At 35.8% G+C, this 14868-nt stretch overlaps 1 protein-coding gene across 1 annotated transcript in view; it reads right to left on the bottom strand.

The window, feature by feature from the left end:
- EYS (eyes shut homolog) overlaps positions 1–14868 on the bottom strand; it is an 853574-nt gene that overhangs the window by 461618 nt on the left and 377088 nt on the right. Inside the window, exons 24-25 of the mRNA XM_027644956.1 lie at positions 9498–9757; positions 189–285 (exon numbers count right to left, since the gene is read on the bottom strand). Of these exons, the coding sequence (XP_027500757.1) occupies positions 189–285; positions 9498–9757 (357 nt within the window). The remainder of the gene's footprint in view (positions 1–188; positions 286–9497; positions 9758–14868) is intronic.

The following is a 14868-nucleotide window of genomic DNA, read 5'->3' on the forward strand; positions in this document are numbered from 1 at the left end:
ATTCTTGGGTTCACATGTATGGTGTACATGTATGACTTTTTGCTCACAAGAAGATTTAGACTGTAATGTAGCTATCAAACACATTGAAGGTCAACAGACATTAGACAGACAAAGCACCAAAGCAATAGCTAGATGATAAACATCCATCTATCATACTGTATATCTGTCATTCGAATAATTTTCCTCACCTGTAGTGGTTGATCCCATCCACGCAGAGACCTTCATTTTGGCACGGATGGGAGATGCACTCATCACTGTTAACTTCACAGTAAGTACCCTCAAATCCTGAAACATAGATCACGTTAACTGTGAATGAATGAACTCTACTACATGATCTAAATATAAGGGTCACAGCTTCTCTTGGAGGTTTGGCTGTCTGAGTCTAGGAGCAACTTAGACAATGTAAGTGGCAGGCCTGAGAAACCTAAGCTGCACCTGGAGCCATTCAAGAAAGAGATGAGGGAAGTATCAGCAATGACTACCTCTTCTTTTTGGAGCATTCAAGCTGAGGCTCTTTGCCCTGGGTGTCTGACAGACCTGTGTTGCAGCCATGTGCATGCCTAGACATGTAGCTGCTTATTTGAATGCTGACTTTGGTCTTCAAAGCAGCTTCCTGGCTTGACCTTGGATCTGTCCCATTCCCCGTAGCTTTGACTGGTGCTCTGGCATACTGTGCTGATCCTAGATACAGCCATTGGGCGTGCCCTGCTCGCCATATTCGTATACTGTCAGAGAGCAAGGTCCCTGCTCTGGCAGCCAAGGATTCCTGGCTTACCTTTGCTCCTGGAGCAGTCACTGCTCACTGACTCTAAAATCAGGGTAACAAGTGGAAGGAAACAATCCTAAAAGAATTTTCTCCAATTATTTTTGTCTTAGCCTCAAATAATTTCCAGACAGTGTATGAAGTCTTAGGATACTTTAATGAACCAGAGAGAACGGATTTGGTAGGAGCATCTGTTTAAATATACTGGGGAAATGTACCCCTTTTTAAAAGACTGAAAAGGCTTTCTTGGGGAGTGCAGAACAAAAGAAATTAAAAGTTAATTCAGTAATTAATATATTACAGAGCATAGTGGAAGTTAGAGAGACCACATTTATTCAAAGCAGTCAGTAGCTGAGAAAAAAAATTAAGTGGTTTTAATATTTAAATGAAGAAAAAATGTGATTAAGATCTTATCTGCACAGTACATTACTTGCATAATACATTACATTTACCTGTTTAAATGTTCCGGAATATACGGTAAAAAGAAACAAGTCATCTTTTAGTGATACATGAACACAATTTCTGCTCTTAGAATACTACATCTTAAAACTTCCACCTAAATAAATGTTCTGCTAAATGCATGGTTGTGTTAAAATTCTATACATACAGTGGCTAAACTATAGCTACTTAGTTGAATTTTGCACAAATTAAATACACATGTTTTCAATTGATGTAATAATGAAACCACTACAATGAGTAAACTATTTGCATTGCAATGAGAATACACAACTCCTGATTGCATATTGACTAAAGAACATTTATGGTGTTCAACAAGCATTTTTGAACATCACTTAGATTAAAAAATTAAATTAAGACAACTATGAAAAATAGTTACTGAAATTCAGTATATATTATTATATACTGAATTCAGTATACTGAAATTCAGTATATATTACTATAAACATGATGAAGGTTTTATTGGATGTTTTGTTAAAGCAACAAGCAAAAATTGTTCCCTATACTTTTTTAGATACTTAAATAAGGATAGTAATTGCTTTTATTGCTATATAATGTATTTTTAGTTTTCAAAGTACTTAATGAAAGTGGGGAGATCATGAAAGACAACAGAATAGTATGGCTTATTTTTATCTAGAGAAAATCATTACTGGAAAAACAAATGTCTTGGTCAGAGTTGTAGGGAAAACTGTAGAAAGAAATCTCTGCTGGCACTCTGATATATGTTTTAAACGTGAGCCCACATCAAAGTAGTTGGTATTTTATTCTTAGCAAGATTATTTCTGTTTAACAGCTTTCTGGGCTAGACCTGACTGAAATGAGTTCTTAATATTTGCTGAAGGTTTCACAGCAGTGTCTGCTACAAAGGTGAAAAAACAAAGCCTGGAATGTATCTCAAACTAACCCTTCAATTACAGTCACTTATACTGCTATGATGTTATTCTTTTTTTCAGAAATGTCGTGCTTCAGGAAATGAAGGGATACCCTCATTTATTTACTATTTGTATGATGTTTCACATAAAAGCCCCAAAACACAAACACCCAAGGTAAAAGAATTGCCATAATAAGGAAAAAATTATCTGTCCCAGTGTACTGCTTTGAAGTAGCTCCCTCAGCACAGGCAACCTTGTTGTATTTTGAATGTTTTAGTTTATTATTTTCAAATGGGTCTGAATCAGGGTAAACAATACGAACATTTTTCTTATCTGTAGCATGTGTAATATGGATCTTAATGCTGCGATTTGAACCTTCATCTGTATCTGCCTGTAGTTTAAGGAAAAAAGAAAAGAACTGTAAACTAGCACTGCAGAGACCAAGTTCAGTACTAGACCTGGTCACTGACACACACACAAAATAATCAGTATCTGTTCTTTTAAAACATGCCACTCCAGTTCCACTGGGTAAGAGCAGAAAAGATGGTAACGTTTCTCTAACTCTGGCTTAATTAAGAAATTGGAGGCCATAGTGAGAGACCAGGATACACAAGACCATTTGTAGTCAACTTCAGCATCTGTGATTTCTCATTTATTTGTAATGTTTGAAATTTTTGAAATTAAGTTTCATTACAGAGTAGAAGGCTATGCCAATGGGCAGGGAAAATGCAGCTTCACTGAAATTAGTACATTTAAAGAGAAAGCAAACCAATGTAATACTATGAATATCTCAGAGATACTCCACAAAGCTTGCACACCCAGTAACCAAACAGAGCAGGTTATATTGCTGAAACTAGTACATATTCATCACATTTCTATTACATATTTATAATTATTTCTGTGGACTTATGTGGACATGGTTCTGGGTCTTCTGGTGAATCTTTTCTACTAAAGAGTATCTCAAATATGTGGTCAAGTCATAAGTTACTTCTCTTATCATTCTTTGCTCTAACATACAGGCCTTGTTCTCAAAACTAAGACATCTGCTAGTACATATTAGTCTCTGATACAGATAAATAAGGAAGCAATAGCTGGCAAAAGACACAAGATCAAAACACTATTGTACTCAACTTAAAAGAATTTTCCCACATCTTTGCCCACTGCTGCATAGACTCCCTTTTAAAAGAAAATATCACTTATTTGGCAACAATCCTGGTAACAGGCTTGGTGCTGTAAAGTGGTTTTTATCTGTTAAACATATTTTGCTGTATTCTTCCTGTCACATTAGAAAAACTGAAGGTGTAAACAGAATCTCATTGCCTTACTGGTATCTATATTGTTTTTTTTTTAAATCGAAGGGATACAGTACTTAGTTTGAAATACTTATTATTTTGTTGAAAATATATAGGAATTTTGAGGAAGTGAAATGCACCTCAGAAATGTTAACACTTTTTATAGTAACAGAGAACATTTTCCAGACTGTCAGAAATTAACAGAGATGAAAAACAACTGAAAATCATTACAGTACTTTGTGTTAGAAAATCTACATTTATTTCTCTATATTTCTAATTGCTCAGGTGGCATGAAAGTGACTTTAATGATATGAGGTCTAGAAATGTCTTAAATGCTGTTACTTAAGACAGGACATTCCTTCTGTTTCTCTGAAATATAGGAAATGAATCCTACATGTCTTAACTCTGTCTATGAGATTTTTGAGAACTGCAAAGTGAAAGAATATACAGAGTATAGAAGCTAAATATCTGTTGTCATATTTTATTCATCAACACAGTATAAAGTATTATATTTATATTTGTCTCCTTACCATGAACCATTTATGAACCAATGTTTGCAAGCAGCAGAGATACCACAGCTGCCCCATAATGATTAGTTCAGGTACTTGGGTTATTCAGCATAACAAAGGTAGGTTCATGTATCAAAATCAAAAGTGTGTAAAATATTAGGCTCTGTAAAAAGGCTATTTCCATCTGTGAATTATGTTTGTGTGTGTCTGAAAAAGAAACTGGCATAGAAGGGCTCAGGAATCTGACAATGGTAATCTGAATTTGTATAATTTCTGTTCTTCAGCATCCACTTATTATTTCTGCTTGGCATTATAAAGTTTGTGCATTATTATGACTTTCACTTAGCCTTGTTTTAGACATGGACTGAAAGATATTTTGCCTCGGTTCAAACTTCTAGCTCTAACATCCTATAGACCAAATAAAAATAGTCATAGCATGCTAGAACAAAGGATATAAAAAACCAAGGTCTCATGGGACAGAGTTACTGACAGTAGTCTGATAAGAGGTTAAAAAGTCCTGGAAAGAACTGTTTAAGAACAAGGACTTCAGAAATTACCCTGAAGCATCAAGAGAGTATTGCTTTTAGCAGGACTACCTGGAAGATAAAGAAAAAATAAGATAGCTAATGCCAGTACAAACCATAGCTATTGTTTCTCCTTAGACATAATACAGTGCTCTTCCTAGATATCTTTAACAAATTTTCCTGGAACAAGACACATAATTTCCCTACACCCTAAAACTGGTGGTTGTAACCTTGAGACTCCTGCAATTGCTTTTGCATAAACCAGGTTTTTTCAAGTTCTCAACTTTTAGCCTTATATCTTTAAAGCTGCAATTAGCACAAATAAGATGACAAAGCTTTTGAGTACTTATGTGCTGTAATGATATAAGTTGCTGCTCTCTGTTCTTTTTACATCTCTTTAAAACTGTGCTTCCCAGAACTGTGTAGATTAAAAAAAAAAAAATCCCTACAGCAATAATAATCCAGCAACAGGTAACTGGTAAAAAATTCAGCCTGTCTACTATTTGATAGAATTGTCCTAAGCTGCCTAAATAGTCAGCAGAGTGACATAAATATTTCTATAGCATTAGCCATTTGACTCTGTATGTCTGCTTTTGAGTGAAATGCATAACCTCAGAAAATGACAGCACCCTAATGTAATACTGTGGACATTTATATCTGGTCAAATTAATCCAGGTATTTCTAGTATATTTGTTTCAAAAATACATACAGTATTTAATTGATCTAATTTCCCATCTGATTATCATAACTCATTAAAATGTTACTGAGTTAACACAGAAGCTGATCAAATACTCCATATTTTTAAAAAGAGTACATAAAGCTTTGATATGAACACTCTCTCTATATGTATGCAATGTATAATGTATAGTGTTTCCTGATAATTTTTACATCACAACCTAACAGGTAAGCAGAAATTGCTTCCACTGTAATAAGGAGGCTGCATAAACATAATGAGTTGATCCTATTCATATTACTTGGACTAATGAAGGAAGATCTATGTCTAATTTTAGTGAGAGATTCATTTCTACCTTTTAAGAAACAGAAATTCCAAGAACTGTCTTAACAACCTTGCCTTTCACTTCTTGTTTTTGTGTCAGCAACAACTATATCTGCTGTTGCTACTAATCTTGCCTTGCTTTAGCTCCTAGATATATCTACTCAATTCTCATAGAAGAATAAATCACTGTTATAAAACTCTCTCATTAGAAAACACTAGATATTTTCTGGCCCATAGTTTATGGTTGCAAATTATTTCTTTATCTTGTTATCCTCTATAATATTTATGTGCTCATAATTCCCCACGTTTCACACTTTGTGAAAATTGTTACCTTTTATGTCCCACTTCGTCATTAATTAAGCTTGTTTTTCAACAGTCCTAGCCAGAGAGCTGATCTTGCACTGTGTAGTTGTATGTCCTCTTACACTTTTTCCTCATTCTGAATATATCTTTTTCAGTAATTTTTTTGGTGTGGAACAAAATTGTTCTCAGAATGCTGAACTATTTTACCAAACTGCCCTGTCTTTCCTTTGTGTTATCTTTACAAAACTAACATTTTTGTTCTTGACATTATCTAGAACAGCATGGGCTAATGCCCATACTCTATTTCCAATCTAGTTCACTTATACATATATTTGGATTTTTTGCATGTAGACTTTTTTGGGAATTTATGAATAGTTGCCCAGGCTCAACTACAAATATTTCATTATTTAAATTCTATAGTTTTGCTCACATTTCTCACCTTGTTCTTCTGTTATACTAAATTTCCATTTCTATTATTAAGATTAATTCCAAGAATAGAATTCCTTATGAACAGAAAAGCATGTTGATAAATTAAGCAATAAAATTCCACTATTTGCCTTAAGTTTTCCATTTCTTCTCTGTATTGCTTGCATTTAGTATGTACAGTGCTGGTTACATGCATACAGCTCAAAACCCTATGTCTGTCCAATTGCCTTGATCAAACCCTTGCTTATCTGTTTCTGGCAAAGTACATGAGAAGAGATGTTTTCTGTACACATCTTCAGAAACTTGCTCTATTGCAGTGATTCTTAAACTTTTGCAATAACTGCCTCCCCTACAACATTCTTGCAACCATCAATATAACACCATACAATTGTAGAGATTGTAATGTTTTAAACTGTTTAACTTGCTTGTGTGGACAATTTAACTTAAAGTTATGGTCTAACACTGTTCCAGAATGTATGATATGAGATCCCAGTTTGTTACACAAATGTTATCATCTATCTCCTTGCAGGAAGAAACCCTCTATATCTAGGGCAGACAGCTCAAGTGGAAGTTTTACACTAATGCTATTTATCGAATTCTAGAAGTCTTTAGAGCAAAAACAGACAACTGTAGTTCCCTAACATACATACAAGAACAAAGATGCAGAGTTTTACTTTATACTACAACTAGTGATGGCTTTGTTATCTTCCTACCAATTTTCTGTGGTAATTCTGTCCTAGGCTAACATCCTTCATACTCTTTTTTTTGGCTAATTCCAGCTGGATGAGGTTCAACAAGGCCAAGTGCCGGGTCCTGCACTTTGGCCACAACAACCCCCTGCAGCACTACAGGCTGGGTACAAAGTGGTTGGAGAGTAGCCAGGCAGAAAGGGAGCTGGGAGTTTGCACTGAGAGGAAGCTGAATGTTAGCCAGCAGTGTGCCCATGTGGCCAAGAAGGCATCCTGGCCTATATCAGGAAGAGTGTGGCCAACAGGACCAGGGCAGTGATTCTTCCCCTGTACTCAGTGCTGGTGAGGCCGCACCTGGAGTACTGTGTCTAGCTCTGGGCCCCTCAGTTCAGGAAGGATATTGAGGGGCTGGAGCAGGTCAAGAGAAGAGCAACAAGGCTGATGAAGGGACATGAACACAAGTCCTGTGAGGAGAGGCTGAGGGAGCTGGGGTTGTTTAGCCTGGAGAAGAAGCTCAGGGGAGACCCCATCACTCTCTACAACTCCCTGAAAGGAAGTTGTAGCCAGGTGGGCATCAGTCTCTTCTCCCAGGCAGCTATCAGTAAGATAAGAGGGTATGGTCTTAAGCTGTGCCAGGGGAGGTTTAGGTTAGATATTAGGAAGAAATTCTTTACAGATAGGGTAATCAGGCATTGGAATGGGCAGCCCAGGGAAGTGGTGGATTCTCCATCCCTGGAGGTTTTTAAAATGAGACAGAATGTGGCACTTAGTGCCATCATCTGGTAACCAAAGTGCTGTTGGAGCAAAGGTTGGATTTGATGATCTCAGAGGTCCTTTCCAACCCAGTTGATTCTATGATTCTGTCCTATTTACAGTCTATCAGCTTTTGTCTTCTCTGACCTAGCCCAGCTCCCTTTAATCAGGAGATAGTCTCTTCTAAATAGGTACCACTGTCAATAGCATGACTTATGGTCCTCTTGTGCCCATCTCAGATATGGTGTTCTGTAGATGATTGATAGAATTTGGTAAGCACGGCTACATTTTGTGAATCCTGCTAAGCCAGATTCATACTTTCTAATGACTGAACTGTTAACTGCTGGCAAATGGTTCAATCCACATACCATTTGCTACTAAATCAGGTGTCTTGAAGTAATCTAGCTATGTCAATGTGATTTCCCTCAGATCTATAATCTTAACAAGTTTATCAGGAGAAAAAGGGAGGCACATGGCAGACAAATATAGATTAGTAATAGAAAAGAAGACAACTGAAGAATTAGATTTCGTCAAACTACTTTCAATTAAAATTCTTTATTTTACTATCTCTCTTTTTTTGATAAGAGTCCTGAACAAATGGTTGCATTTTTCCTAGCATGAATGATTAACTCACTTCATGAATTATGCCTTTAATCCCTTTTCAATGCTGAATTTTCCACTTTCCAAGATTTGTTAGCAATGCATGTTACTGATTCACATAACTTCCCTGAATATTCCTAGCTGCAAGCTTCAAGACTCTTGAAGAGTCCATCAAAACTCTCCAAGAATTCTGACAGCAAGCTTTTTTGATTCTTCCGCAACTGCACAAAAATGTTTGGAAAACATGACTTTTCTGAGGAATGTTAAAAAAAACTTGAACTACATGTCTCTCTACAGATCATTTCTCAAAAAGGTTTCAAAAATCAATACATTGTGTCAAAAGCTGTTTTTAAAAAGCAGCTTTTCTTAAAGCTGCTTCAATAAGCAACTTGCATACCTGCCCAGTGACTTCTTTTTTTAACTCAGCAGCTTGTGGTAACCTGTACCTTAATAGTAAAAAAACCCAAGGTATTACATACTCCTGATTCTTATGTATTATGTCCATATCTTTGTAGCTCAGTAAATGACATGTAACACTACAATTAATGTATATGGTATCCTCAGTACCTAAGACACCCCTACCTTTGTAGGCATAATGATGACTTCAAAATCCTTCCTAAATTCTAAATTTCTAAATTTTCACTAGTTAATGTGCTCCACAATTCCTACGCAGAATCACAATGATGTTCTGCACCGTTAAACTGTTGCTCCATTCCATCTTAGCAGTTCTTGCATATTGATGGAGAGATTGTGTCTTTTAAGCAATGGCCCAGGAAAGCTGTCAGCAACTGTTGTGATTTTGCTTGTTATGCATAGAGAGAGCAATCTGCTGTATCCATTAGGCAAAGAAAGATTACTTTCCTGATGTACCAGGCCTTCCTGACAGCACAGCAGGAAAAGAAACCATTTCCAACTTGCTCCAATTTTTGTACTTTTAACAATTTGCATATATTTTGTCTACTTTTGCCTGTCTGTTTTGTCAATTTAGTTTGCCAGCTCTGCTGGCCAGGTGTATGTCTATCTCTATGCCATTGTAACAATTGACTCAGAAAAAGTAATTCTGAGTCCTGAACCTAAACCACCATAGATTTAATAAGTATTGTAATATAAGAAATTAATAATAGGCAAATTGACAGCTGTCTTACCAGTCTTTTAACACAACTGATAGACCTGATGTAATTCTTGGTGTGTTTATGTTCTTTGAAAAGTATACTTTGCTACTTAAACTGAAGATAGCAATAAATTCAACACATATTTGCAACTTTTCTGCAGCACGACAGACAATGGAAGAGATTAACTATACCAGTCCTTACCTGTTTTGCAAATGCACATTGGATTTCCATCCACTTGTGCCAAGCAAGTTGAATTGTTGATACATGGGTTGTAAGGCAGCTCACAAGGACTGAAGCGCTGGTGGCAGAAATCACCAGTATAAAATGGAGGACAAATGCATACAAACTGCCCCGGCTTCACAGACTCATAGCAGGTGGCTCCATTCAAGCATGGTTCAGATTCACATTCGTTTATATCTTCACTGCAGTCTGGTCCTGTCCACCCTGCTGTACATGTGCATCTGGATGGAGGGAAAAAAAAAAAGTGTTGAGATGATGGCTGAATGAAAATCAACAACTTAGCCCAATTGGTTCCAACTATTTCTATTTAAAAAAGAAACAAAACTAGAAACAAAATCAATTATATTATTCATCTTTTCATAGCTTTTCTTTTCCTGGCAATTGTATCAGATTGCATTATGAATAAAAGTTATATTCAGCTTCTTCTCCCACCATTTATTCGAACAAAAGGAAAAAGACTTATTCTAGGTCACAGTATGACTCGGAGAATCATCTGGTTTAGCGGATACTGACAGAATCATCTCTGGATCTTCTTTAAGCTGGAGCAACAGCACAAATTATCAAACATGAGATGGAAATTTCCTTAAGATTGAGGATTACAAGGACATCTTTTCATATGCGTGAAACTAGTAGGTACTTCAGCGTTTGGGATGAAATGCACCAGGAAGCATATTCAGTACACTCTAAGAAAGAGGGTAGGAGGTCAAAAGCACTATGAAGTATCCTATTTTCATCGTGTTCTTTATCTTTTTGGTATTCTCTTGTGAAGATCTGTTAGTGATAAAACAGAAGAGAAAAACTGGACCGAAATCTAAATTACATCTGCTTGTAAAGAAACTATCTTCATGACTTAGATATCTATTTTTATTCACAACATGAATATGATAATATTCTATAAATTCAAATATAATAATTTGCTAATAATTTCAAAGTTTGCAGAGCAAATTTTTTTAATTTGCTGCAATAGAAAAAGGTTCATTATACTTCAAAAGTCAGGTATTCCTGTTACTTTCACTGAAGATAAAAATGAAATCAACATGTATTTGCAACTCGTTTTCAGGACAAGAGACAATATGAAAGCTTTTATCTACTTTGATCAATATTGATTTCAGGCATTAAAACATTCTTCATAGTTCTAATTTGATAAAAGGAATTGTTCTTAAATAATAAACAGGTCATTTAATGGAAAATCAGTAACGTAATTCTGTTCTGTAAGGCACAGGTATTGCTTGCCAAAAAAGGGGCAAATTTCACCCTTTAAAATACTGTATTTACAGTGTTTTCTTTGGAATTTTTAATGTTCTATGTTTTGATTTTTGGAGTATAATTTCCATGTCTCATGAAATAAAAATGATATAATGAAGCAACTTTATCATTTGAAAAGCCTGAGTATTTTATCAATAAGGATTCAAAAATCAGGTTACTGTACGTTTCTCAAGGGAAGAGAGCTATCAAAAGGCATTCAGGCAATCTTAAAATAACTCTGACAAAAATCAGATTTTAGGACTCATTTATCAGTTATAACATCCAAAACATACTTTTGGAAATATGGTTACAAGTAAATATGCTTTGTTACTCTATGCTTGCATACAAATATCATACCTGCTTTTGTTATACATGACAGAATCAATCTAGTATCTAGAGGTAACTCCCACTAATACTACACCCACAACTCAACACTTTGTTTAATTTTCTCCTGAATAGTCAACACATAAAAGTATGAACCTCTTACAAATTAAGCATCTTCCAGTGTCTGAAACTGGACATAGTAGAACACTCTGTCCCAACAGATCAGACCATAGATGCTGTTTGTTTTATGGCAGTTCACTTTTTTCTTGACTTCATTTATAAAGTTCTGAATAAATTACTATCAATGAACTACTACAAAGTGTCTATGCTCCATTTTTAACTTGGAGAGCCTTTCACTTCATATTAGGAGAACATGGTTCAATTCTTAACTGGTCCGACTGAGGTACAGAGGAGAGCACATTAAACATGTTTCATTCCCTTCTTCCTAATGAGTTTCATAACTGCCTTTGAGTTATCAAAACTATTCTGTATGGCCACAGGGAACATTAGGTCACTGAAACACAGCAGTTATTTACACTACACAACTAGCCAGTCCTACCCTGGCTTCATGCCATCTGCCAACTGAGATGCAACAGTCAATATTAACGCAAAGACGATGATCACAGAGCTTTTGTACTCGTTTTTGTACTATCAAAAAAGTTGCTGGTGACATCATTAAAAGTGAAAAAAATATATAGTAGTGTCTATCCTGAGACCCAGTTTTAAGAATAGAGACAAAATCTTGTCTTAATGAGAACTACTATTTAAATAAGGTAAGAAGGTGTTATGATTATTAAAGGTAGATTATTAATTAAGCTACTATAGCTGGTATTCTTGGACACTGTGTGATCAAAAGCCAAAAACCCAAACAGCCTTTTTCAAAATGACTATTTTTTTCACTGTGTTAGAAATCAAGATGATTTCTAGGATTCTCAGGGGAAAAAGAAAAAAAAAGCTAATATATGCTTTTAAGAGACCATATAAAGATAAGATAGTCAATGCTGAACTTCTTTGTGTTGTTTTACCAACATAAACATTTTTTTTCAATAACCAAATCCAAATATTCCCATTGATATTACAAAACCAAATCATGCATGGCTCTTTTCTGTAAACTATTCATTTTAACAATATAAGTCACATATAGCGTTTTAACTGTGAAATGCATAGAACTTCTTTAATACATGTAGATCAGCTTCCATAAGTACTATCTGTTGACTTTCCATACAGCTCCCCATAAATTTAAGAGCTTTCTGTACAGTTACAAACCAAAGGAGAGGGTAATGAAAATAGACAGTATAAATTATATTCATGGTTTTGTATTTTACTACCTGTTTAAACATTAGAGTCAAAGTTGAAAATTGCAAGCTATAATCATGAACAGCATCCAAAAAGTAATATTAAAGTTCTATCTCTATATGATGTGTTAAATATTAAATTCTTTGGTTCCTACCTGCTTTAAAGCTCCCTTTTTACTTCTCACATTCCAGTGAAATATATAGGTATCAGCTGCTGTATATTCTACCTTAAAAGTTTTATGGAATTAAATAAGAGGAAAGAATCTTAAGATTTCCTGAATGGTTGATTTTGGATAAAAGTTTCTGAGGTTCATCTAGACCCCCTGCTCAAAAAAGGTTCAATTAGAGTTTTCTTATGTCTCAGACCAGTCTCATTCTGAGTATCTCCAAAGATGGAGACTCCACAACCACTCTGGGCACACCTGTTCCACCACCTGACCACCCTCACATTAAAAGGGAGCAGTATCTTGTCTTGAAATATTTCATATAGTTTAGCTTTTATCCATTACATCTTGTCCTGTCATTGGATACCCCTGAGAAGAGTCTGCCTCTACCTTTTTTCACTTCCTTCTATCAATTATTTACACACATTGGGAAGAGCTTCCCTGAGCCAAAACCATTTTTTCAACATGCTAATCAGAAAAACAGTCTACTTTGAATCTTGAGAGTTCTAAAGTGTCTGTCTATCAATTAGAAAATCATATTGGTGGGCTTATTCCAACCTAGCTTAGCTAGAAGCTTCGGAAAAATGCCAAGGCTTGACAAAAGCAGTAATGCACATGAGTACACCAGAGCAGAACAAATTTTAGAAGGAGGTATTCTTTTTGCTTTCAGACATCTTACACCAGAAAAATAGAAGAAACCAATCTTTTCAGTTCTCTGTATTTCATAAAAAAAAATTTGGATAACATATAGATGTTTTTGCAGAAAAAATTGCAATATTTAAGATGCAGTAGAACTACTTTTTCCTTAGTGGTTCAGTCAAAGAAAGAGGAATCCTAAACTGAATTCTCAGGTACAGCATGCACATCATTCACCCACCTCCTTATTTCACAGGCTCTTGATGAGAAACAGTAAGACATTCAATGACATTTAGGTCAACCAGTTGGACATACAATACAGGGAACAACAGTCCATTCTACAGTAAGGATTTATGTTGTCTAGTTCATTCAATCAAATCAACTAACAGCCTGAGAAACCACAGTGCTCAGTGACAAATTTATTCCTTGTAAGCTACAGGCTATTGGACCATTTGAAGTAGTGAAATGAGAGCTTGCTTTCAATATATACACAGATTGGAATTTAGAGCACAAACACACACCACAAAGCTCCAAGGACATACACTTCCAGTTCACACAAAGGCTTCAAATACTCATTTTTCTCTCTCTTCTTTCCTCCTAAAAATATATTTTTTTCTTTTATACCTGGAAATCTTAATGTGTTTTTTGTTTCACAAACATGTTCTGCCAGACTCTATCTGCAAAAGCAATTATGAGTTTACATCTGATGCTAGTAGATCTCTGATGTCATATGTCACTCCTGGATGGTCTCCTTATATTTTTACCTATGTCTCTCTTCCTCTCCCCTGAATTCCTCTAAGCCTCCCTTTACTATCACTTCAAATATTCCTTTCCTACTTGATTTCTAGACATCTCCATTTGCAGCCAATCAAATATGACACAGATTAACTAATTAGAGAGGTCATTATTGGTGGCAACCTGGGCTGCAATGCTTGTGTAATCATGCTTATGCAATCAGGTGCTTATGCCCTGATGGAATTAACAATCTTGAGGGATATGGGCCACCTGAGGAGTAGTCAGGACCTTGAATTTTAGGAGAGGAAACTTTCATCTAATTGGCAGATTAGATTAGATTTTAGACCCAGTAGCAGATGAGATCCCCTAGGAAACTGCCTTTGGAATAAGGCATCTAAACAAAGCTGGCAGCTCTTTAAGAACATTTGTTTTAGAATGCAGGAGCTCTTGATTTCCCCATGTAAGAAATCAGGCAAAGAAGGCAGGAGACCAGCATGGTAAGTACCCACTAGGTAAACTGAAATGTAAGAAGCAAATGCACAGGCAAAGAACAAGGGACATTTATCCTGGGAATAATATAGGATGCTGTCTGGATATGTAGGGGTGGGATTAGGAAAGTTAAGGCATATTTGGGGCTGAATTTGGCAAGAGATGGAAATAATAATAAGAAGGATTTTACGTGTATGCTGGCTAAAAAAGTAAGAGTAAAGAAAATATACCTCTGAAATAAATAAGACAGGAAAACTGGTGACAACCTACGCAGAGAAGAATGAGGTATTCAACAATTTTGTTGCCTCAATTTTCAATGTTTATGTCTCTTCACACATCTCTGAACCTCATGCCAGGGTCTGGGGGAATGAAGTCCTTCCAATCCTAGGAGAAGGTCAGGTTTGAAATCACCTGAGGAACATAAGCATACCTAAGTCCATGGGA

Source organism: Corapipo altera, unplaced genomic scaffold (assembly GCF_003945725.1).
Source record: "Corapipo altera isolate COAL_440 unplaced genomic scaffold, ASM394572v1 2, whole genome shotgun sequence".
NCBI classification, from domain to species: Eukaryota; Metazoa; Chordata; class Aves; order Passeriformes; family Pipridae; genus Corapipo; species Corapipo altera.